The sequence below is a fragment of the Pipistrellus kuhlii genome, unplaced genomic scaffold (assembly GCF_014108245.1).
Source record: "Pipistrellus kuhlii isolate mPipKuh1 unplaced genomic scaffold, mPipKuh1.p scaffold_m20_p_162, whole genome shotgun sequence".
NCBI classification, from domain to species: Eukaryota; Metazoa; Chordata; class Mammalia; order Chiroptera; family Vespertilionidae; genus Pipistrellus; species Pipistrellus kuhlii.
This window is the reverse complement of record NW_023425474.1, coordinates 43,112-68,477: the sequence shown is the minus strand read 5'-3', so window position 1 is coordinate 68,477 and position 25,366 is coordinate 43,112. Positions and strand designations below refer to the sequence as shown.

At 58.1% G+C, this 25,366-nt stretch overlaps 2 protein-coding genes across 3 annotated transcripts; both read right to left on the bottom strand.

The window, feature by feature from the left end:
• Positions 1-6,834: 6,834 nt before the first annotated feature.
• THY1 (Thy-1 cell surface antigen) lies at positions 6,835-24,520 on the bottom strand. Of its 2 annotated transcripts, none has more exons than XM_045582459.1 (4): positions 24,498-24,520; positions 9,642-9,700; positions 8,496-8,828; positions 6,835-7,825 (listed from the first exon to the last, which is right to left on the bottom strand). In XM_045582459.1, exons 2-4 carry the CDS (start codon positions 9,676-9,678, stop codon positions 7,713-7,715), a joined length of 483 nt encoding a protein of 160 aa, XP_045438415.1. In that variant the 5' UTR covers positions 9,679-9,700; positions 24,498-24,520; the 3' UTR covers positions 6,835-7,712. The 2 variants fall into 2 exon arrangements, with proteins under 2 accessions (XP_045438415.1, XP_036296062.1); XM_036440169.2 differs by lacking the exon at positions 24,498-24,520 and adding an exon at positions 14,054-14,123.
• LOC118720350 (FXYD domain-containing ion transport regulator 4-like) lies at positions 18,074-18,459 on the bottom strand. Its single transcript, XM_036440170.2, has one exon. It carries the CDS (start codon positions 18,457-18,459, stop codon positions 18,208-18,210), a length of 252 nt encoding a protein of 83 aa, XP_036296063.1. The 3' UTR covers positions 18,074-18,207.
• Positions 24,521-25,366: the final 846 nt, after the last annotated feature.

The window sequence follows — 25,366 nt, the reverse complement described above, 5'->3', positions numbered from 1 at the left end:
TGTGTTTCCGAGAGGAAGAGAGAGAAGCATCAGTGATGAGAGAGAATCACTGAAAGGTGGCCCAAGGAAGTACTGATGGGGCGGTCATAGTCCTCTGGCCACTCGTGTGTGTGTGTGTGTGTGTGTGTGTGTGTGTGTGTGTGAGTGTGTGTGTGTGTGTGTGTGTGTGAGTGTGTGTGTTTCCGAGAGGAAGAGAGAGAAGCATCAGTGATGAGAGAGAATCACTGAAAGGTGGCCCAAGGAAGTACTGATGGGGCGGTCATAGTCCTCTGGCCACTCGTGTGTGTGTGAGTGTGTGTGTGTGTGTGTGTGTGTTTGTGTGTGTGTGTGAGTGTGTGTGTTTCCGAGAGGAAGAGAGAGAAGCATCAGTGATGAGAGAGAATCACTGAAAGGTGGTCCAAGGAAGTACCTGATGGGGCGGTCATAGTACTCTGGCCACTCGTGTGTGTGTGTGTGTGTGTGTGTGTGTGTGTTTCCGAGAGGAAGAGAGAGAAACATCAGTGATGAGAGAGAATCACTGATCAGCTGCCTCCTGCACACCCCACACTGTGGGTCAAGCCTGCAACCCAGGCCTGTGCCCTTGACCGGAATTGAACTTGGTACCCTTCAGTGCACAGGCCGACATTCTCTCCACTGAGCCACACCAGCCTGGGGAGCTCCATTCTTTTATCTTTCTCCTTGTTGGGCAACATTCTCTCCCCAACCTGGAGAGTCAAGTTGCTAAAACAGTGGAAAGTTTTGCAGTTGACACTCCTTTTTGTTAAAATAATAAGATTGGGGAGGGGAGGGGAAAGGGGCCCCAGTATATGGTGATAGGAGAAGATCTGACTCTGGGTGGCAAGCACACAGTGCAATACACAGATCTTTCACATAGAAGCCCACACCTAAAACCTGTGTGTTCATGATGACCAATGTCACCCCAGTAAATACAATAGAAATAAAGAAGATTAAGACACTGACTGGCCTACAAACACTGGAGCAATTCTGTCTTCACTAACGCCACACATTAAGCACGAGCGTGCTAAAGGAAGGGGCACAGGGCAGTCACGGACGGCGAGTTAGCAGTGATGTGCGTTAGGCTCACTGGCCCTGCTTTTCACCTGCCTAGGATTTTCAACACGAGAGGCTAAGTGGGGCTTGTTTTGCTGTAGATGGCATGTAGGGTCCTCACGGCAGGTCCTTCTCACACTGAACCTGTGTGAAGGCAGGGCTTGCAGGAGCTGCCCTGCCCTAGCACTGGGGAACCTGAGATTGGATCCTATGATTTTTAAACACTTGGTGAGGAGAAACAGGAAAAACCATCATTTAAAAGTTGCAAGTAGCCCGGCTGGTGTGGCTCAGTGGTTGAGTGTCAACCTATGAACCAGGAGGTCACCGGTTTGATTCCCGGTGAGGGCTTGATCCCCAGTAGGGGATGTGCAGGAAGCAGCTGATCGATGTTTCTCTCTCATCTCTGTTTCTAGCTCTCTATCCCTCTCTCTTCCTCTTGTAAAAATCAGTAAAATACATTAAAAAAAAAGTTGCACGCAGCTTTGGTTTTAGAGGGAGAGCCCCCTCCTCGGGCTGAAGCAGTCTGCTTTGGAAAGCTGCTACACAATGTGGCTTTAGTTCCCACACTTAAACCATTAGTCACAGCGAGCAGAGGAATGTTCCATCTGGTGGAATGGGAAATGCTTGTCCCATTGTGCTTTTTATTTTCCCTAAGTGTGTTTTTTTTTTATTGCTGTCAGAGAGGAAGGGAGAGAGAGAGAGAAACATCAATGATGAGAGAATCATTGATCAGCTGCCTCCTGCACGCCCCCTATTGGGGATTGAGCCCACAACCTGGGCACGTGCCCTGACGGGGAATTGAACCATGATCTCCTGGTTCACAGGTTGATGCTTAACCCCAGGGCCACACTGGCCGGCCCCCGAAGGTCTTTACAGGAGCTGAGGCCCAGGGCGAAGGGGACTCACAGGAAAGGAGGTGAGAGCGGCAGGGCCCGGGATGGCTGGCTCGGATGGGATTTGGGATGTGTTGAGTGGGCGAGTCATGGTGTCTGAGGGCTTGTTAGGGTCAAAGGCCCCTCACACCCTGTGTGGCGGTGAGTCTGTTCTGCCGGAGGTGACTGCACGGCGAGGTGAGCGGAGGCAGGATATAAAGAGGGTCTAACCGAGTGGCAAGGACCACGCCCCCTCCCTGGGCCTCCTGACAGTGTTTGGGCTCGGAGGGGGTGTATGTGCTGAGCGTGGCTGGGGCTGTGGGAAGCTGACCTCGCCCTGGGGAGCAGGCTGCGAGGCTGGGCAGCTCCTCAGGCCGTGTGCGTGAGCTCCTGCCCAGGTCCCGCCTGACGCCCAGCGGAATGCTGCGGGTGGAGCTGCCGTGCCAGCCGCCAGCCACATGAGCGCTGCAGTGTAGCTGCTCTGACTGAGCAACTCATCTTTTAATATACTTGAATGTAATTTATTCATTTTATTTATTTTTAAAAATTTATTTTTATTGATCTCAGAGAGGAAGGGAGGAGAGAGAAAAATCAATGATGAGAGAGAATCATTGACCGGCTGCCTCCTGCACGCCCGCCACTGGGGATGGAGCCCTCAACCCGGGCAAGTGGCCCGGCTGGGAATCGAACCCTGACCTCCTGGTTCATAGGTCAGTGCTCAACCACGAGCCACACCAGCCGGGCTAAATGTAATTTAAGTTTAAATCTAGACAACAGGTGGGACTAGTGGCTACCACACTGCACAGCTCCAGTCTGAGGCAGGTCTGCAGAGCCGGCTGCCTGCTGAGGCCAGGAGAGGCTGAGGATGGTGCTGTGAGTGGGCGGGGCTGCCTCTGAGCCTCACAGCCAGCCCAGCAGGGGGCGGTATCCTGGCTGTGCCAGGCCCCCCACACTGACCACGCCGGCCGCACCCCGAGCCCAGGTGGTGGGAGCCAAGCCCAGGGCGCGCACGGACCCTGTGCCCGAGGGGCACCTTTCCCAGGAGCAGAGCCTGGTTTCACTTGCTTTCAGCACCTGGGGCGCAGGGGCCGTGCTGACAGGCTGTGGGGTGGATTTCTGCCTGTGCCTTACACACACACTCACTTTCTCACCCTTTTGGAAGCCACAAACGGAGGTGTCACAGGGCCACACACACACACACACACACCACGACGGACTTTCCTTCCTCTTCTAGTTCTGGTGGCCCAGGGTTCCTTGGCTTGTGGAAGGCTCACGCCAGCCTCCGCCTCTGCCTGCACATGCCATGGGCCCGTCCCGTCTCTGGGGCCGTCTCCCTTCTCTCACAGGAACCGCCTTCCTGCACTGGGACTGCATCGAACTCGATTCATTAGCAAAGACCCTCTCTCCACAGGCTGTCCGTCCACGGTGAGCGGGCGGCTGCCAGGCGGCCACAGCCCTGGTGCGTGTCCCTGCGCCCGTCCTCCCCGGGCGCTGGAGCGTCGCCCGGCCTCGCTGCACTATTGCTCCTTCTGCCTCGCCTTTGCCTCACCCTGTGACCCCCGTCCGGTCTCATCTCCCTTCCTCTGCCACCCTCTGTGCAGCACCCCTTTGCCCAGTGTAAAATCTAAAGTGCATCATTTAATCACTACGTTTAAGAAACAAATACTTTTATTGGTTTCAGAGAGGAAGGGAGAGGGAGACAGAGAGAGAAACATCAGTGATGAGAGAGAATCATGATCAGCTGCCTCCTGCACGCCCCCCTCTGGGGATGGAACCCTCAACCCTGGGCATGTGGCCGGACCGGGAATCAAACCGTGACCTCCTGGCTCAACCCCTAAGCCAATGGGGGGGAATACTTTGAAAGTATGTGTAATATTTCAACAAGAAAGATTTATTTTTAAAAAACCACAAAAAACAACTTCCTCTTCTCTGGCGCACGGCCCTGGTTGATGCTCTGTAACCTCCGGTGCTTCCCCAAAGCCTAAGTCCTGCCCAGCTCAGACCGCAGGTCTGACGTCATTTCTCTATCACGTTTCCCTGCATGGTTTCACCGCCCGGCTGACACCCACCCGCCCCAATGCTGTCCCCCCACCCCAGCTGTCTTCTCAGTCTCCCATTTGGGTGTCTGATGGGCAGGTCCCACCCCAGCCCTCCCCGCCTCTCCTGGCTCAGTGGGTGACATCACTGCCCCTTCATTGTTCCAGAAAAACCTGAGTCACTTAGGACTCTTCTTTTCCTTTCAAACCCTTTCCCCTCTGTCTTCCTCCCCCTTCAAACCACTAGTAAGCAAGTCTTCTCTGTTTTGTTTTTGTTTTTGTTTTTTGGGGGGGAGAAGCATTAATATATTTCTTTAAATATGTTTGATTTACAATGTTTAGTGAGCCAGTATATTTATGGAGATAAATTATTATTAGGCTTATAATGTAAGAGCCGTCTGTTACCCCATCCTAAATTTTCATTCCTCAAAGCAATCATTCTCAATTATTTTAGCTACTTTTTTTCACTATTTACTTCTGTATTCCAATATCTGTCATATAGTGATGTCTTGTTTTTCAGCTATAAGCGTTGTCTTTGACTTTTGACATTGCCCTCTCCACCAAACACGTACACTTATTCTCCCATCTTCCAATCTAGCTTTATTACAATTTTTGGTTAAAAATCAGTGTTTAGTGTTTATGGTAGTGTGACTGTATAAATATTATTCACAGATAAGCCATGCAATGTGCTACTGGAATTCTTTTTCCCCTCCCTCTGGAGTTACTAGGTGGCTTTTTTGGGGGGGATTATTGAGAATTAAAAACACTCGGTTGGGGTACGTGTGGGAGGGAAATTGATGTGTCTCACACGGATGTCTCTCTCTTTAACCTTCCCTCCCTTACAATCGCTAAAAATCAATGGGAAAATATCCTCAGGTAAGGATTAACAACAACTCACTTAAAAATAACAGATTTACAGGAAGTTGCAACAATAGCAAAAAGCAGTCCCCTCAGCAGTGACATCTTACATAGCTGTAGCATAGAATCCAAACGGGGGACCGATCCTGGTAAATCCTAGGCCACGTTCAGATCTCAGCTTTAACTGTATCTCAAAGCCAACACTTGTCTGCTTTTGCCACCACATTTTCTTTCTAGATGACCAGCATCTCTTTCAGGATTATTGCAATATCCTCCCGACTTTTAAAAGAAACATGCTTTTACTGATTTCAGAGAGGAAGAGAGAGGGAGGGAGAGAAACATCAGTGACGAGAGAGAATCAGTGACCGGCTGCCCCGCATGTGCCCTGACTGGGAGTGGAACCTGGAACTCCTGTCCGCGGGCTGCACTCTATCCACTGAGCAAACCGGTGAGGGCTCCTCCTGATTTCTTGCTCTTGTTATTCTTCAGCAACACGCCAGTAAACCAGTGCCTGAATCAGATGATCGTAGCTTCGTGTGGCTTTCCTGGAGGAGGGAGTCTGAGAGCAAGGGTGGAGCCTTGGCCGGGACGTGGGGGAGAGCCACGGAGCGGATGTGGCCATGGAGCGGGCCTGAAGATGTGGCCATGGAGCGGGCCTGAAGATGGGAAGACCCCTGACGAGCTGCAGGGGTGCCCGCAGCACAGGGTGGTGAGGGCACACCCTGCGGGCCCAGGGAGGGCGTGGGACAAGGTGTCCGTGGGGATGAGATCCAGGTCCCAGAGGGCCTCGGAGGTCATGATGAGGAGTTTGGGTTTTAGCCCCGGCCGGTTGGCTCAGTGGATAGAGTCGGCCTGCGGACTGAAGGGCACCGGGTTCAATTCCGGTCAAGGGCACATGCCTGGGTTGCAGGCTCCATCCCCAGGAGTGGGCATGTGAGAGGGCCAATCAATGGCTCTCTCTCACAGTTGTTCTCTCTGCCCTCTGTAAGAATCAATAAAAAACCACTAAAAAGTAGCGGAGTCGGTCTTTTGTGTTAACGCCTCCTCCTGCCCCCTCCCCGGGAGGCGCGGGGATGGCGGAGGGATGTGCACTTCGTGAGGCCACTCGAACATGAGATGGCCCCCCCTTCAACGTGAGAGTGCGGCGGAGAGCCTGTGCGCTCATGCCGGCGCGGAGCGCTCCCGCCGGGCTGCTGCGCGCCGGCCTCGGCCTCCGCATCCGCATCCTGCCCGCCCTCCGGCCGGCCCACCGCCCTGCGGCTCTCTAGGAATCTGACTTTGCACTATTTTTATTGTGGTAAAAACACATGGAAAACTTACCATCTTACCCATTCTTAAGTGTACAGTTCAGTAGTGTTGGGTACTAGTTTATTTTTTAAGCCTATCTTTTTAATACATTTTATTCTTTATTGATTTCGGAGAGGGAGAGGGAGAGAAACATCCATGATGAAAGAGAACTATTGATTAGCTGCACACCCCACACTGGGCATGTGCCTGACCTGGTTCATAGGTCACTGCTCAGCCACCAGCCAAGCTGGCTGGGCTGGATACTGGGCCTTCTACCAAGTGCTCAGAAGGAACCGCTCTACCCAGAGCTGCCCACGGAGTAAGAGGGCCTGGTGTCTGCACCGCCTCCCCCAGGCCCCGGCCCAGCAGGGAAGGCCGTGGGGGAGCCTCAGGCTGCCGGCTTCGGGGACCTGGGCCCGGCGCGGCCGTCCTAGCACCTGAGCCAGGACATGTGTGCAGTGCGGCCTGCACATGGCCTCTTCGGGGAGGGAGCTGAGCAGGTGCCCCGGCGCTCCCTCCCCCTGGTGATGGTCCGCTCCTGCTCCTCTGCTTGCCCAGCACATGCCCTCCCCACACAGGCACCACCGGAGCGGGCATTCCCGAGGACCAGGTGTGAGGAGAAGGGCGCCACCTCTTAGCACTCGTTGGCATGTCTCAGGGCCGGGGTCACCGTGGGCAGGTGTGTCCCGCTAACAGAGCGGTCCTGAGCGGCCGCACACTCGGTGACCTCACCGGCCAGGCGGGCCGTGGTGGAAGGAGCGGAGCCGGGACCACAGGTTCCAGAGGCCGGTTTATTGTGACCTCCTCCCTCCTCACGGGGAAGCCGTAGCGGGGCACAATGCGTGTCACAGGGCGAGGCAGAGCTGCCAGGGCCCCAGGAGCAGGCTGTGGGCAGGGGTCAGGCTCCGGCACCGGCGGGGGCTGCGATGGTGGAGGAAACACTGGGGCCAAACCCCGTGGCTCTGGGCGCCCTGGCCCCTCACCGCCTCCGGGTCGGCGTCTGGGATGCTCAGGGCTGGGACAGACACCTGCTCAGCTGCGGGGGAGCAGCAGGCCCCTTCCAGCGTCCTGAGGGAGGGAGAGGAGGGCCCTCCTGCACCCCTCCCGCCCCTGGGCGCGGCCCCAGGGAGGCCCGCTGTGGGAAGAGGCCGGCTTCAGGCTGGGGGAGGCGCCCCAGCTCTCCCCTCACATACCGACACAGGCCGCAGCTCCCTAGTCTGGGCGGGCTGCGAGGCTCTGCACCAAGCACACCTCCCTCCCACAGGCACCCTTCCGCCCCACAGCCCCTCCCCGTCCTCACTCTCCATCAGGCCCCAGCCTGGCTGTCCTTTACACAAACTCCCCAAGAAAAGGCAGGAAAACCCTGAATGGACTACAGAAGCAGCAGCAGCTCTGGAGCAAGAAGGAGAAGCCAGTGGTGTGTGGAGGTGGGAGGCGCGGGGGTGGGGAGTGGGTCGATGATGGCATGCAGCACAGGACTCCTTATGAGGGTGAGGTCCCCATCCCCCGCAGGTGTCTAAGGGAATGGGGGAGGGGCAAGCTGACCGGACAGGGCCTGTGGTTTCCTGCGTCTCTGTGGCCCAGCCGGTCACAGGTCACAGGTCACAGGTCACAGGGAGACGAAATCCATGGCCTGCAGGAGAGGCAGGGAGAGCAGCAGCAGCAGCAGCCACGAGGCATCCTGGGCCAGCAGGCAGGCGCCCCTGCACTTGACCAGCTTGTCTGTGGGGAGAGACAGGGAGAGGGCAGAGCAGGCGTGAGGAGCAGCCCAGGCCGCCCTGCAGGGAGATGGCCGGCTCCCTGGGGAGCTGGCACCATGAGGCTCTGGGCTGGAACCAGGCCAACCTGGTCCAGCAGAACCACCTTTCCCACGAGCAGGGTCCTGAGTCTTTGAGCTAACATCATATCCACTCTCTGCTAACATCCTCACGGGAAGACTGGGGTGACTGGCCAGTGTTGCTCAGTGGGTAGAGAGTCGGCCTGCAGACTGAAGGGTCCGGGGAATGTACTCAGGCTGCAGGCCCCTCGCCCGCCTGAGGCCCTGGTCAGGGATCACACAGGAGGCAACCAATCGATGTGTTTTTCTCACGTCGATGTCTCTCTCCGTCTTTCCTTCTCTCTCCCTAAAATCAGTGGAAATATCTTCGGGTGAGAATTAACAAAAATACAACCAAACAGAACTGGGTGAGGTGGCCGGGTCAGCCCCGTTCTCCAGGTGGGGAGAGGGGGGCCGTGGCAGCGGGTCATGGTGGAGGCCGTGCCTGGCCCTGACCCTCGCCCCCTCTCTGAAGGCAGGGACTCCCAAGGCGTGGGAAGGGGAGAGGCTGAGGCGCCCCCTCCGGCCAGCGGAGCAGTGCCCGCTCCTGCGCCCCTGCAGCCTCCGGGCGCTCACCTCTGAGCACAGAGATGTTCTTCTGGGACACGTGCAGCTGGCCGGGCAGGTGCAGCTCGCAGGCGTACAGCCCCTCGTCCCGGGAGCTGAAGCCGGACAGGTAGAGGACCTTGAGGGTGTTCCTGTAGGTGAGGTTGGTGCGCGAGCGGTACGTGTGCTCGGGGACGCCGATGGTGCCCAGCAGCACGTGCTTCTTGGCGTCCCGGGTCAGGCTGAACTGGAACTGGATGGGCAGGGTCGTGGTGTTCTCATGGCGGCAGTCCAGGCGCAGGCTCTGGTCCTCCAGGCAGGCCGTCAGGCTGGTCACCTTCTGTGGGCTGGCCACCTGCAACCCTGCCCCACAGCGCCCCTCTGAGCAGCGGATGGCCCGGAGGGGTGCGGGCTGCCCAGCAGCAGGCTTCCCTCCTTCCACAGCAGAGGGCCCGCCCTGGAGGGCACAGGGAGTGCCTTCTGAGCCCCCATGTCCTGTGAGCCGAGCCCTCCCCCAGACACCCATGCGCCTCAGGGCCAGGGCACCCTGGGGAGCTCCCCAGGGAGGTTCCAGCTCCCAAACCACCCAGGCTGCCAGGGCAATCGGCGCCGCTGACTGAGGGATAAAAAGCACCCTTTCTGCCGGGGCCTCGTGGCTCAGCAGTTGCCCTTGGATCCAGGAACCAAAAGGTCATGGGTTCGATTCCTGATAAGGGCACATGCTCCAGTTGTGGGCTCGATCCCCAGGGTGGGGTGTGAAGGAGGCAGCCGATCCATGATTCTCTCTCCTTATTGATGTCTCTCTCTCTCCCTTCCTCTCTGAAATAAAAATATATTAAAAAAAAAAAGAAGAAAAAAGAAAAAAGGATGATCCCTGACCGGTTTGGCTCAAGTGTCCCGGGTTCGATTCCAGTCAGGGGCATGTGCCTTGGCTGCAGGCACAGCCCCAGTGGAGGGTGTGCAGGAGGCAGCTGGTCGATGTTTCTCTCTCATCGATGTTTCTAGTTTTCTATTCCTCCCCTTTCCTCTCTGTAAAAAAATCAATAAAATATATTTAGAAAGAAAAGAAGAGCCCTCCCTCCGAAGTCCTCCCACCTTCCCAGCCAGGAGGAAGCAGCTGGCTTTTCACCGGAGGAAGCTAGGCTGCTGGAATCCCAGCCCGCCCTTGCTCAGTACCTGTCAGCAGGAGAGTGATACTGAGGACGGGGTTCATGGTGCCGAGCTCGGTCCTGGGTCTGTGGGTGGGAACAGGAGTCAGCCAGGAGGAGCCGGCGTGCCATGAGGGCTGGGGCCGGACACAGGAGGCAATCAAGCCTTCCCCAGCCCAGGCCCTACTTCCAGCGGCCGCCGGCCGCCCCTCCTTCCCCAGGAGCGCAGGAGGAGCGCAGGGAGGGGCGCAGGGGAGGGGCGCAGGGGAGGGGAGCAAGGGGGGCGCAGGGGTGCCGCTGGCTCTGCGATCTCACCCGTCAGGAAGGCAGGGACTCCTACTTGTAACGGTGGCAGCGCTCACACACCGGCACCACCTCAACCACTCAGCTTCTCTCTCTCTTTTTTTTTTTAATCCTCATCCGAGGACATTCAGAAAGAGGGAGGCAGACAGACAGGCTGCCTCCTGTATCGTCCTGACCAGGAGGGACCCGCAACCAAGGCCTGTGCCCTGACTGACCCACAGCCTGCGCAGTCAGGCTCCAAACGCTTTCCATCCCGCACCCTCTGAAAACAACGCCGCTCTCCGGCTTCCTAGTTCGCTCAGAGGGAACGTGTCCACGCTCCCGGCGGCAGCGCCCCAAGGTGCTCAGGGATGGACGCCGGGCGCCAGCGAACCGGGCTGTGAGGTCCGGAGGAGAGGACGGCGGGCCGCCGCGCCGCCTCTGCGGTCAGGGCCGCGGCCAGGCAGCACCACAGGCTCCCGCTCCGGGCGGGCGCTGCCCGCGGGGCGGTGCGGGGCGGTGCGGGGCGGGGAGGGGGTGCCCGCGGGGCGGTGCGGTGCGGTGCGGTGCGGGGAGGGGGTGCCCGCGGGGCGGTGCGGTGCGGGGCGGGGGTGCCCGCGGGGCGGTGCGGTGCGGGGCGGGGGTGCCCGCGGGGCGGTGCGGTGCGGGGCGGCGGCTGCCCGCGGTCGGGCTGCAGAGGAACCGAGAGGCTCCAGATGCCCAGTTCTCCCCGCAGGCCTCCTGGGCCGGCCTCAGCGCTCTCAGGCCTGGGCTCTATCCCTCCCCCCCTTTCTTCTTTGCAACCGCAGGCGACTCAGAGCGGGCACCAGCCGGGCACCTGCGCGCCAGGGAGGCTGCTGAGGGCCGCAGTGCGCCTGCCAGGCCAGGGCGTCCAAGGCGCAGTCCGGTCGCGCGCACTGCCCCGCGGCTGGGGGGCTGGGGGGCTGGGCCCGCGGCTGGGGGGCTGGGCCCGCGGCTGGGGGGCTGGGCCGGCGGCTGCGGCCGCGGCGAGAGGAACCTCTGGGGGCGCAGAAGAACGGGGGCGGCTCTGGCTTGTGCACCCCGAGCCATGGAGAGAGGCGCGAGCTTGGGGACGGGAGCTGAAGCAGCAGCGAGGCAGAGGGAAGGCGTGGGGCTGCGGGCAGGGCTGCGGGGCTGCGGGCCACAGGGGCGGGCGGGGCAGCGGCTCTCACCTCCTCCGCGTGGGCTCTCACAGACCGGACCCCGGCGAGGCCCCCGCCGCCCTCTCCGGCGCCCACACGGGTTCCTTTCCCGTCGTTCGGCCCATCCCGCCCCCCGCGTGGCTCCCGCCCAGCGCTTCCAGTTCCTCCTCCCCCGCCACGGCCCTGCTCTGCGGGCCCAGCCCTCCCAGTTCCCCCAGCTAACCGCCTCCTTCCCGCTGTACCGCCCTGCCTCCTCCACCCCCACCCCACCCCTCCACCCCCTCTCACCGCCCCACTCCACCCACCCCCCACTCCACCCCATCTCACCAGCCTACTCCACCCCTCTCACCCCCCCACTCCACCCCAACCCCCACTCCACCCCCTCTCACCCCCCCACTCCACCCCCACCCCCCACTCCACCCCCTCTCACACGCGACCGCCCCCCACTCCACCCCAACCCCCACTCCACCCCCTCCCCCCCTCTCCACCGCCCATCCACCCACCCCCCACCCCCCACTCCACCCCCCCACCCCACCCCAACCCCCACTCCACCCCCCCCCCACACCGCCCCCACTCACCCTCCACCCCCCACTCACCCCCACCCCCCACTCCACCCCACCCCCCACTCCACCCCCCACCCCCCCACTCCACCCCCACCCCCCACTCCACCCCCTCTCACCGCCTCCACACTCCACCCCCACCCCCACTCCACCCCACCCCCCCTCCCCCCCTCTCACCGCCCCCCCACTCCACCCCCAACCCCCACTCCACCCCCTCTCAACCGCCCCCCCACCTCCACCCCCAACCCCCCCACTCCAACCACCCTCTCACCGCCCCCCCACTCCACACCACCCCGCCACTACCACCACCCCCTCTCCTCACCGCCCACTCCCACCGCCCCCCCACTCCACCCCCACCCCCCACTCCACCCCCCACTCCCACCCCAACCCCCACTCCACCCCCCCCTCACACCGCCCCCCCACTCCCACCCCCAACCCCCACGCCACCCCACCCACCCACTCCACCCCCCCCACTCCACCCCACCCCCCCACTCCACACCCCCACACCCCCACTCCACCCCCCACTCCACCCCTCTTCACCCTCATTGCACCATCACCCACCGCCGCCCCCACTCCACCACCCCCCCCCCACCTCCACCGCACCCTCTCACACCGCCCCCCCACTCCACCCCACCCCCAACTCCACCACCCCCTCACCGCCCCCCCACTCCACCCCCTCTCACCGCCCACCACCCCCCCCCATCCACCCCCACCCCCCACCCCCCACTCCACCCCCTCTCACCGCCCCCCCACTCCACCCCCAACCCCCACTCCACCCCACCCCCCACTCCACCCCCTCGCACCCCCCACACTCCACCCCACACCACCCCCACGCCACCCCCACACCAACCCCTCCCAGCCCCCTCTCACTCACTCCACCCCCCCCCTCCACACCCCACACCCACCCCCACACCCCCACTCCACCCCCACCCCCCACTCGCCCCCAGCCCCCCTCTCACTACCCCCCAACTCCACCCCACCACCCCCACTCCAACCCCCCCACTCACCAGCCCCCCCCCCACCCCACCCCCACCACCACACTCCCACTCCCCTCTCAACCGCCCCCCAACTCCACTCCAACCCCCACTCCAAACCCCCAACCCCACTCCACCCCCTTCTCACTCACGCATCACTCACAGCCCCCCAACTCCAACTCCACCCCCAACCCCCACTCCAGCCCCCAACCTCCACTCCACCCCCTCTCCGCCCCCACCCCCCTCACCGCCCCCCAACCGCCACCCCCACCCCCACTCCAACCCCTCTCACCGCCTCCCCCCCCACCCCACCCCCACCCCACAACACCCCCTCTCACCGCCCCCCCACCCCGGCCTTCCGAGCACAGCTTGGAGCCTCGGGTGGAGAGCGGACCCCAGGGTGTCCTTGGGGCCCTTCCCCCAACTCCCCTCCAGCGGCCCGGCCCCGGAGCCCCTGTGGGCGAAAGCCTGGAGGCCCTCCCGGAGAGGCCCGCAGGCTGCCCCAACCCTCCCGCCCTCCAGAAGCGACCCTCCTCCTCCCCCTCTCCCCTCCTTTCCCTTCTCCCCTCCCTCCCCGCCCCCCTCCCCCTCTTCACCTCCCTCTCCCCCTCCTCACCTCCTTCCCCCTCCTCCCCCTCCCCTCCTCACCTAACTCCCCCCCTCCCCTCCCTCCCCCTCCCCTCCCTCCCCCCTCCCCTCCCCTCCCTCCCTTCCCTCCCCTTCCCTCCCTCCCCCTCCCCTCCCCTCCCTCCCCTTCCCTCCCCTCCCCTCCCTCCCCCCTCCCCTTCCCTCCTCTCCCCTCCCTCCCCCCTCCCCTCCTCCCCTCCCTCCCCCCTCCCCTCCTCCTCTCCCTCCCCCCTCCCCTCCCCTCCCTCCCCCCTCCCCTCCTCCTCTCCCTCCCCCCTCCCCTCCCCTCCCTCCCCCCTCCCCTCCCCTCCCCTCCCTCCCCCCTCCTCCCCTCCCTCCCCTCCCCTCCCCTCCCTCCCCTTCCCCCTCCTTACCTCTCTCCCCTCCCCCCTCCCCTCCCTCCCCTTCCCCCCACCTCCCTCCCCTTCCCCCCACCTCCCTCCCCTTCCCCTCCTCACCTCCCTCCTCCTCCCCCTCCTCACCTCTCCCTCCCCCTCCTCACCTCTCCCTCCCCATCCTCCCCTCTCCCTCCCCCTCCTCACCTCTCCCTCCCCCTCCCCTCTTCACCTCTCCCTCCCCCTTTCCCTCCCCCTCTTCACCTCTCCCTCCCCCTTTCCCTCCCCCTCCTCACCTCTCCCTCCCCCTTTCCCTCCCCCTCCTCACCTCCCAAGCGGGCGCCCCTCCTCCCCGGTGCGCAGCCTCCAGTCCCGTCCTCCCTTCGGGCTGCGGGGCTCACAGCACATGCCCAGCCCAGCCCTGCCCCCCTGCCCCCCAGCCCCCCAGCCCCCCAGCCCCCCAGCCCCCCAGCCCCGGGGCCCCAGGGCCAGCGCTCACCTGCTCCGTCTGCTCCGTCCGCTGCCTCCGCTGCCGCCTGCTCTGCGCGGGAGCCGGCGCCGCCGCAGCCCTGGGGGGGGGGGGGGAGCGGAGGGCGGCCAATCAGAGGCCGAGCGCGGCGAGCCGGGCTGACGGGGGCGCCGGGCGGCGTGTGCAGGGGCCTCCCGCCCGGGGTCGCTCCCCTTTCCCGCGCCCTCTCCCGCCGGCTCCGAGCCCACCGAGCCCTGGGCAGTGGCCTCACCGGGCGCCCACCCCCGGCCAGGGAGGCTCAGGAGAGGGTGGGAGCTGAAATGTGACAGGCTTTTCCGGAGGAAGATGGTGGGGTGTTTCCCGCCCTGGAGCGGCCCTTGGGGAGCAGGGCAGCACTGCCCCGTTTTTCCAGGTCCCCGCCCTCCCTCCATCCTGGCACCCAACTGCAGGGCTGCCTCCTCTGGGCGCCGTCCCCTTCCTGGGCTCTCCTTCCTGGGCTGGCAGCGCCCTGCGCAGGAGCTAGAAGGCTCCTACCCCGCTCCCCTCCCCCCTCCCCCTCCCCCTCCTCCTTCCCCATCCTACTCCCCTCTCCTTCGCCCTCCTTCTCCTCCCCCCTTCTCCTCCCCCCTTCTCCTCCTCCCCCCTTCTCCTCCCCCCTTCTCCTCCTCCCCCCTTCTCCTCCCCCCTTCTCCTCCCTCCCCCCCTTCTCCTCCTCCCCCCTTCTCCTCCCCCCTTCTCCTCCTCCCCCTTCTCCTCCCCCCTTCTCCTCCCCCCTTTCTCCTCCCCCCCTTCTCCTCCCCCTTCTCCTCCTCCCCCCTTCTCCTCCCCCCTTCTCCCCCCCCTTTCTCCTCCCCCTCCTTTTCCTCTGCCCCCTCCCCCCAAGTCCCTGAGCACCGTGTGTGCTTGGTCTCCAGACCAGGGCAGCAGTGCTGTTCTCCACCAAGCACTGTGCTGGGCATACCACCGGTGCGCCCCCCCCCCCCCCCCATCCGCTGGGCTCATCCCATTGCGTGGCTAGGGAGTGGGGGAGTTTCCAGTCTGCCTGGGCTGGTGAACCCGGATCCCAAGGCCCAGGCTAGTGGGGGGAGCCGCAGGCAGGGGGGGAGCTGGGCCAGCTGGAGAGGAACCGCAGGGAAGAGCTTTCCCTCCCAGGGCGCCTGTCCTGGTGCCCCGTCCGCTGCCACCGACCCGCTCTCACCACATCCGCTGTCACCAGAAGCTCGTGGCGCTTTTCCTTAAAAAGAATCCCGTTGCTTTTCAGAGAGTGGACGAGAGAGGGAGAGACAGAGAGAAACATCGATGTGAGAGAAGCACATCAATTGGTTGCCTCCTGCACACCCCTGAGCAGGGGGGAGGGGGGTCTGGGGAAGAGCCAGCACCTGAGGTCGGTGCCCTTGACCGGAACTGGACCGGACCCTTGGGGCCGCGGGCGCCGCTCTGTCTGCTGAGCCGCCCGGGCAGGGCTGGGCTGTCCTTTTTCAGCCAGACTGCCCACGTGCCTCCCTCCACAGGGGAGGGAACTTTTTGAAGGAAGGTTCCTTTTATTGATTTGCATTCTCATGGCCACTTTGTGAATTCTGGTCAGGACACCCTGCGGGCCTTCCCGCCACCTGCCTGCCTCCTCCTCTCCTGTTTCTCCGTAGCCGGGGCCTGCCAGTCACTGTGAATGGCCCTGGGCACCGGCCTCTCGGCCGGGCTGGGTGGCCTCCGCACTCAGAGCGACAGCTCTCACGGGAGGAGCCTGGTGGAGGAGCCTGGCGGGGGGAGCCTGGTGGGGGAGCCTGGCGGGGGAGCCTGGTGGAGGAGCCTGGTGGAGGAGCCTGGTGGAGGAGCCTGGCGGGAGGAGCCTGGCGGGGGGAGCCTGGTGGGAGGAGCCTGGTGGGGGAGCCTGGCGGGGGGAGCCTGGTGGGGGAGCCTGGCGGGGGAGCCTGGTGGAGGAGCCTGGCGGGGGGAGCCTGGTGGGGGAGCCTGGCGGGGGAGCCTGGTGGAGGAGCCTGGCGGGGGGAGCCTGGTGGAGGAGCCTGGTGGAGGAGCCTGGCGGGGGAGCCTGGCGGAGGAGCCTGGTGGAGGAGCCTGGCGGGGGGAGCCTGGCGGAGGAGCCTGGCGGGGGAGCCTGGCGGGAGGAGCCTGGCGGGAGGAGCCTGGCGGGGGGAGCCTGGCGGGGGGAGCCTGGCGGGGGGAGCCTGGCGGGGGGAGCCTGGCGGGGGGAGCCTGGCGGGGGAGCCTGGCGGGGGGAGCCTGGCGGGGGGAGCCTGGCGGGGGGAGCCTGGCGGGGGGAGCCCGGTGGGGGAGCCTGGCGGGGGGAGCCGGGGGAGCCTGGCGGGGGGAGCCCGGTGGAGGAGCCTGGCGGGGGGAGCCCGGTGGGGGAGCCCGGTGGAGGAGCCTGGTGGAGGAGCCTGGCGGGGGAGCCTGGTGGAGGAGCCTGGTGGAGGAGCCTGGCGGGAGGAGCCTGGCGGGGGGAGCCTGGTGGAGGAGCCTGGCGGGGGGAGCCTGGTGGAGGAGCCTGGTGGAGGAGCCTGGCGGGGGGAGCCTGGTGGAGGAGCCTGGCGGGAGGAGCCTGGCGGGGGGAGCCCGGCGGGGGGAGCTCGGTGGAGGAGCCCGGTGGAGGAGCCTGGCGGGGGGAGCCTGGCGCGGGGAGCCTGGCGGGGGGAGCCTGGCGGGGGACCCCGGCCACGCGCTCTGGGCCAGTGGGGGCCGCTCCCTGCCCCGACTCCCTCGCGGCTCAGGAGAGCTGCCTGAGTCTGCACTTCTCACGGCAGCCTGGGGTCTGGTCTGGTATCAGACCGTTCTCTCTCTCCTTTTTTAAAACACGCACCAAGTGGCCAGATGATGATGATCTCTGAACACATAATAATCTGGCTACTCAGTATCTATCCTATATGATAAAAGGCTAATATGCAAATTGTCCCCTCGACCAAGAGTTCAACCAGGCCTGCCAACCGCCCATGTCCCCTCCCCCTGGCCAGGCTAGCTGGACCCCGCCCAAGCACAAATTCATGCACCGGGCCTCTGACACACACACTCTGATATACTGAGTGGCCAGATTATTATGCATTCAGAGATCATAATAATCTGGCCACTCAGTGTATGTTTGTATTGATTTCAGAGAGGAAGGGAGAGGGAGAGAGAGAAACATCGTTGATGAGGGAGAATCAGGATCAGCTGCCTCCTACATGCCCCACTCTGGGGATCCATCCGCAGCCCAGGGATGTGCCCGATTGGGAATCAAACCCTGACCTGGTTCATAGTCTCTCAACCACCGACGGAGCGGCGGCCGGGCTAAGACCGTTCTCTTCACATGCGCGTTCGCGCACACAGATGGAGCTGGAGACCGCGCCTTTCTCCCTGTGGCAGGACATGGGCTTCCCAGAGGCCATTAACCTCAAAGCGCTCCGGGCTCGGACGGGCTCGGATGGGGGCTCCCGCGGGGCTCGGATGGGCTCGGATGGGGGCACAGATGGGCTCGGATGGGGGCTCCCGCGGGGCTCGGACGGGCTCGGATGGGGGCCAATGCGCTGTCTCCCCTCCTCAGCCCCTCTCTGGTGCTGCTGGGTGGAAGGCCTGGCTGTGCTATTTTGATGAGTTCTGAGAACCTGGCCTACATTCTGGGTCCCCAAGCACGGCCTCCAGCCAGGGAGGGGGTGGGACTCCGGAGGGAGGGGCAGTCGTGTCCGCTGGAGCAGGTCTCCCTCTGGATCGGGTAATGGCTCAGGGAGAAGCCCTGAGCGCAGGGTGGTGCAGGAGAGAAGATCTAGAAACTGCCATTTCCTAATGGGGAGGGGCAGGTGCTCACAGCAGGCAGGGCTAAAGGTGCCAAGCTGAGGCGGACCTTCCTGGCAGGCCGTGCTGCTTACTGATCCCTAGATCTCCCTTCTCCCACCATCTCAGGCGCTCCGGCTACAGGCACCTGGGCTCAGACCGCTCAGATGCTGGCTCCTTCAGGGTGACTCAGGAACACGACCTGCTACTCCTCTTCCCATTCACTGATGTAACCAGAAAGTTTTATTTATTTATTTATTATTTATTTATTTATTTATTATTTATTTATTGAGGAGTGAGACCAGTTTAATTTAGAAATAAGCTTTGAACAGCCTCCTGATCAGAAGGAGCCTAAGGTCTCCAAGTGGGGAGGGAACCAACCGCATGGGAGCTGGCTCTGGAGGTGCCACGGAGCTGGTCCTCCCTCAGACAATACTGGCAGAGCCTGACGTGGTGAGAGGAACAGCTTTCTCAGAGAAGGGGCTGAGGTTGCAATTGCGCTTGCATTTGCACTTGCCACTCAGAGCAAACACGATTCCAGCGATGGAGAGGAGCGCAGCGCAGATCATCCCGCCCAGCTGCAGGGTCTCCCAGTCGTAAGAAGAGGAACTGTCTTTGGCTTCCAAGGCAGGCAGGCCTGCCCGCACAGGGAGAAGGCCCCAGGTCACTCCCTCCATGTCACAGCTGCAGGCAGGGCTGAGAGCAGGTCTGGGGAGGCCGCTGGGGCTGTAGGGATAAGACGGGAGCCTGCAGCTTTGAGTGAGTCCTGAAGTGTGTCTCCAAGAAGAGTCTCCGAAGAAGCCAGTCTCCTTCCAGGTAAATCCAGAATGTTCTTTACAAAACCACAGAGGCGACAAGACATCTCATCATTCTGTTTCTTGATTGTTTTTTAAAATATATTTTTATTGATTTCAGAGAGGAAGGGAGAGGGAGAGAGAAATAGGAACATCAGTGACGAGAGGGAATCTTTGATTGGCTGCCTCCTGCACGCCCACACTGGGGACGGGTCCCAGAATGTGGGTATGAGCCCTGACTGGGATTTGAACTGTGACCTTCTAGGAGCGAACTCATCAGTTCGCAAACTCATCAGTCCACAGAGCCAAATACCAACAGGACAACGATTGAAATTGCTTTTGAGAGCCAGATTTTTTAAACTTAAACTTCTTCAGAATAGACTTGCCAGGCTGTGGCAGAGCCCCACTAAGGGGCCAGAGAGCCGCAGAGTGCTGATTGCAGTCCTAGATCATATAATAGGCTTCAGAAGCTCAACCACTGCTGGCGTCCCATCGTTTTAGAGCAGGAAGCCAGGGCCTGAGAAGGTGAGTGATTTGTCCAGGGCCAGACATCACTCTGGAACTCTGCCGGGGAGAGCCCATGCCCGCTCCTGACCCACAGACCCTGCTGTCCACGGCTGGGGCGGGGGGTGGCGGTGTGTGTGTCTGCGTTCTGCCGGATGGGCCCCTGGCTCTGGTGAGCTGGGAACACAGGACAACGAGGGAGTCTGCACAGGGCTGTGGGTGCTGCCTGTGGGACAACCTCTCTTCCCTTTGTCGGCGAGGGAGGCGCCCCATTCTAGGGGCTGGGAGGTGGCTGAGCTCGGACACCCGAGGCTGCCCAGGGACGAGCAGCAGCGGTTATGTCACATACGCTCACCAGAGAGGCGCAGCATGGCGGGGCCAGTCAGGAGCCCCCGTGGGGACGCGTGGAAGCCAGGAGCAGGAAGCAGGTTAGTCAGATCAAGCAGCGCGGCTGCCTGTGTCCCACGGGGCGGGGAGGGACTTGTCTGAGTGACTGGCAGGGGAGGAAGCCGCGGCCAAGGGTAATCAGGCGCGTGCCTGGTCCCGAGCAAGGAGAACGTGTGGTCAGGGCCCGGGAGTCCTCCCAGGCTCACCAGGTGTCAGGAGGGCACATGCCATTGAACCTGGTTTTGGGCTAACGGAGGCCACACACTTCCCCTCCTTGGCAAGGCCTCTGTTCCGTCTAAGGTGCCACCTTTCTGTGAAGTGGTGGCCGACGGCCTGTGTGCTAGTGGCCCAGCCAGGCAAAAAAGGGAAAACGGATAAGTCTCTGTGGAGCCTCACACTTCTTTGGAAATGTGACTGGTCTATAAAATAAAATAAAAAGTATCTTGGAACCACTGCTCTACACTCTGCTGGCTCTCCTAACCTCTAGCTGAAGTCAGCGCCTGAGTGAGGTCACTCCCTGAAGACCCGCATGGCTGCCTGGAGAGCAGCACAAACAAGAACGGCCTTTCTCAGAGCACAGCGCTGAGGGCAAGAGGACAGAGCCCTGGCCGTTCGATTTAAAGAAGCTGCTACTTCGCCGCTGGGTCACGAGGCGGCGCCGTTGTTAGTTTTTGCGGCACCTCCGTACTCTTTTCACGTGGCCGCACCACCTGCGTTCCCACCGATGCTGCCCAAGGGCTCCTTTTCCCGGCGCCCTCACCAACACTTGTTTTGCTGATTTATTGGTAAAAGCCATTTTGGCAGGTGTGAAACCTTCCTGTGGTTTTCATATGCGTATTCTGATGATTAGTGATACTGAGCATCATTTCATATGTCCATCGGCCATCTGTATGTCCTTTGGAGAAGTGTCTGTTCGGAACCCCTGCTCACATTTTTGTAGAGAGCGCTTGGAGCGCACCTGAGCAAAGGTCATCGGCTGAATCCAGAGGCAGCGGCAAAGCCATGTCCTGGAAACATACCTTACAAAGGCAGAAATGTTGTCAGTCCTGCTGTCATTATCTAAGTTCAGCCAGCACCAGGGGCAGACACAATTATCCAGGCTCAGTAAGGCCTGATAATTATGAGAAGCCACAAGAATGAAGAATTGCAGCTTGATCTTTAAGCATGATTTCACATAATTTCTTTTGTCTTAAATTCTGTAAAACTTCCTGGTATCATGCTGTATATAATAAACACACTGCACTAGCTCTGGTCACTGTCTCTCCCTCTGAGAACAATGTCTCGCCTGGTCCCAGCTTTCCCTACTATGTCTGTGTCTGTCTCTTTTTCTCAATCCCAGTCACTCCCTACTCAGGACTCATTTGCTCTCTAGCCATGCTGGTTGAGGCTGGAGAACCATCCCCCCTCCAACACACACACACATTTTTAAAAATTTTATTATTTTAAAAAAATATATATTTTATTGATTTTTTTACAGAGAGGAAGGGAAAGAGATAGTTAGAAACATCGATGAGCAAGAGTCTTTGATCAGCTGCCTCCTGCAAACCCCCTACTGGGTACGTGTCCACAACCTAGGTATATGCCCTTGACTGGAATTGAACCTGGGACCCTTCATTCCACAGGCTGATACCCTATCCACTGAGCCAAACTGGTTTCGCCCCCCCCCCCCACATTTTAATTGGATTCTTTGTTTCACTTTATTCATTGATGTTTACTTAAATCATAGAGCACATCAGCCTTCAAAGGCTTGTCCAATGATGGAGACAGAAATGGTACGTGGAGAATTAGAAAACAGTAGGTAGGAGCAGAGGTAAAGATGTGTATAGAGCATTGTGGGAGCCCCAAGAGGGCGGGGGGAGGTGACTGGTCACCCAGCCTGTCAGAGGGCTTTCTTGGAGAACTTGGGGCATGACGGAGTCTTTGAAGATGAAAGGGAGTTAGTTGCTCAGGGTGGTAGATCGTTACACTAAATGACCCCTAATGCCCCTTTATGTAATCCCTCCACATTCCTTCTGGGTTGGTCATTGGTTTTCTTTGGCCAGTGAGTCTCAGCACATATGACCCATGTTGAAAGTATTATATCTGTCCCCCTTCTTCCCCCCATTGCCCTCTCTCACCCCCATGCCCCCAAGTCTTCACCACTGTCTGTGTCCATGGGCTATGCATATATGTATATGAGTTTATTGGTTTGGGCTCTTTCCTCCACCTCCACCCTAACCTGCCTTCCCTCTGAGGTTGGCGGTCTGTTCGATGCTTCTCTGTCTCTGGGTCTGTTTTTGCTCATCAACTTGTTGTTCATTGGATTCCACCTCTGAGTGAGAGCATGTGACACTTACCTCTCTCTGACCGGCTCATTTAGCTCAGCATCATGCTCTCCAGGTCCTAGAGATGGAGTCTTGAAAGTGCCATGGGCTGCTCCCAGCTGTGTTGGCGTTTTGAGAGAGGGATGAGCTAAAGAGGATGTCTGGTTCGTTGGACTGGAAAGAACTTTAGTTCTCATTTCCAGCCTCCCCAGCAGGCAACACACTTTCAAAGCCAGAGCTGGTCTAAAGGGTATGATTATAGAATCTTTGTTCACACCGGGAAGTTTAAGATGGTGCCTAGTAGGCCTTCTCAGTAAAGAAAAAGATTTCTAATTATATTAAGGATGCTGTACCATAGCTGCAGTAGCATCTTCATTTTTTATTTTTAATATATATTTTTATTGATTCCACAGAGGAAGGGAGAGGGAGAAAGAGATAAAAACATCAATGATGAGAGAGAATCATTGATTGCCTGCCTCTTGCATGGCCCCTACTGGCCATGGAGCCCACAATCTGGGTATGTGCCCTGACTGGGAATTGAACCATGACCTCCTGGTTCATAGGTTGATGCTCACACCTGAGCCTTTCCTGAGTTTATTTTTGGATATGGTGTAATAAGGTGGGCTAGTTTCATATTTTGCATGTTCTGTCTAATTTTCCCTGTACCATTTATTGAATAGAAAGTCTTTACCTCATTCTGTGTTCTTGTCTTCTTTGTTATATATTTTATATATTGACCATATAGGTATGGGTTTACTGGTATTTTTAGGCTCTTTATTCTGTTTCATTGACCTATGTGTCTATTTTTATGCCAGCACCATGCTGTTTTGATCATTATAGCCTTGTAGTATAGTTTGACATCAGGTAATGTGATACCCACAAAAGGTTCTCTACCTCAAGATTTCTGTGGCTATTTGGGGTCTTTTGTAGTTCCATATAATGTTGGCATTATTTGTTGGAGTTCTGCGAAAAATGCCATTGGTATTTTGATCAGAATTGTGTTGAATCTATGGATTGCTTTTGGTGGTATAGACATTTTAATCATGTTAAATCTTCCTATCCGGGAGCATGGTATATGCTTTCATTTACCTGTGTCTTCTTTAATGTCCAAGCTTTTAATTGTCTGAGTCCAGGTCTTTTACCTCCTTGGTTAAATTTATTCCTAGGCATTTTATTTTGGGGTGTGTGTGTGTGTGTGTGTGTGTGTTTTATGTAATTATAAATGGGATTGTTTTCTCAGTTTCTCTTTCTGATTGTTCATTTTTGGTGTACAAAAATACAATCAATTTCTGAATACTTTTCATTCTGACACTTTACTGAATTAATTTATCATTTTTCTTTGACTTTTTGGTGGAGTCTTTACGGTTTTTTTGTACTATATCATGTCATCTGCAAATAATAACAGTTTTATGTCTTCCTTTCTAATTTGAATGCTTTTTATTTATTGTCTGATTTCTGTGTCTATGACTTCCAGTGCTGTGTTGAATGAGAGTGGTGAGAGTGGACATTTCCGTCTTGTTTCTGATGTTAAGGGAAACACTATTAGTTTTCTCTCATTAAGTATGATGTTGGCTGTGAGTTTGTCATCTATGGCCTTTATTATGTTGAGGCTTATTCCCTCTATTCCCACTTAGCTGGAGTGTTTTATTAAACCACTAGATGCCCCTTGCAGGAAGATTCCTGCAATAGGCTTCCTGCTGCAGTCTCTGCTGCTCTGCCTGTTTCCCTTCCTTCTCCGCAGCCCCCCCCCCCCCCCCCCCCCCGCCAGCTTCTCTCCCTTCTCCCATCCCCCTGCTTCCTTGCCTTCTCTGCCCCCCACTTGCTTGCTTCTCCACAGCTTTGCTCCTGCAGCACTTGGCTTCTTTCTATGCTGTCTTCAGTCTTCACTTTGGCCTGGATATGCAAATTTGCATACTCGCCCTGCTTGGCTGGTGGGCATGACTTGTGGGTATAGCAAAGATATGGTCAATTTGCATGTTTCTCTTTTATTAGAGAGGATAAATGGTGCTGGGTTTTGTAAATGCATTTTCTGGATCATTTGATATGGTCACAAGATTTTTCTTTTGTTTTATGCGGTGCATCACGTTAATTGATTTGCAGATATTAAACCATCTTTGTATCCAAGAATTGAATTCTATTATTATAGATCATGGAATATGATCTTTTTAATGTATTGCTGGATTCAGTTTGCTAATATTTTGCTGAGGATTTTTGCTTCTGTGTTCATTGCAGATATTAATTCATAATAGTGTCTTTGACTGGTTTTGGAACCAGGATAATGCTCACCTTTTAAAATGAGCTTGGGAGTACTCCCTCCTTTTGAAAAATTTCAAATAGTTTGAGAAGGTTGGGTGTTAATTTTTCTATGAAGCCATCTGGTCCAAGACTTTTGTTTGTTGGAAATTTTTTGATTACTGCTTCAATATCATCAGTCTCTTCTGGTTTTCTGTTTTGTCTTGATTCAGTTTTGGAAGATTGTATGTTTCTAGGAATTAAGCCAATTCTTCCAGATTGTCCAATTTGTTGGCATATAATTGTTTATAGTATTTTCTCTTTCTATTTCTGTGGTGTCAGTTGTCAGTAATCCTTTTTCATTTCTGATTTTATTTATTTGGTTCCTCTCTTTTTTTAAAAGAAAAAATATTTTTATTGATTTCAGAGAAGAAGGGAGAGGGAGAGATAGATATAATGATCAATGATCAGAATCACTGATCAGCTGCCTCTTACCTGCCCCCTGTTGGGGACTGAGCCTCCTGGCTCACAGGTCAATGCTCAGTCACTGAGCCAGGCTGGCCCAGATCCTTTCTTTCTTTCTTGATGAGTTTGGTTAAAGGTTTGTCAGTTTTGCTTATCTTTTCTGAGAACCTGCTCTTGGTTTCATTGATCTTTTTATTCTTAATTTTTAGGCTGTATTTTGTTTATTTCTGCTCTGGTTTTTATTATTTCATTCCTTCTACTCTCTGTGTTTTGTTTAATATTATTTTTCTAGTTTCTTTTGGGATAAGATTAGGTTGATATTTTTCTTGTTTCTTGAGGTAGGCCTTATTGCTATGACTTTCCCTCTTAAGACTGCTTTAATTATCTCCCTTAGAGTTTTGGATGTTCTGTTTTTATTGTGATTTACCTCAAGATATCTTTTGTTTTCCTTCATTTAAAAAAAATATATTTTTATTGATTTCAGAGAGGAATGCAGAGGGAGAGAGAGTTAGAAACATCAATAATGAGAAAGAATTACTGATAGGATGCCTCCTGCTTGCCCCCTATTGGGGATGGAGCCTGCAATCTGGGCATGTGCCCTTGACCGGAATCGAACCTGGAACCCTTCAGTCCACAGGCTGATGCTCTATCCACTGAGACAAACCTGCTAGGGCTGTTTTCCTCCTCCTCCTCCTCCTCCTCCTCCTCCTCCTCCTCCTCCTCCTCCTCCTCCTCCTCCTCCTCCTCCTCCTTCTTCTTCTTCTTCTTCTTCTTCTTCTTCTTCTTCTTCTTCTTCTTTTTAAAAATAATAAATCTTTATTGTTCAGATTATTACAGGTGTTCCTCTCCCCCCTCCAAAGCTCCCATCCACCTGATTCCCCACCCCACTCCATCCCATG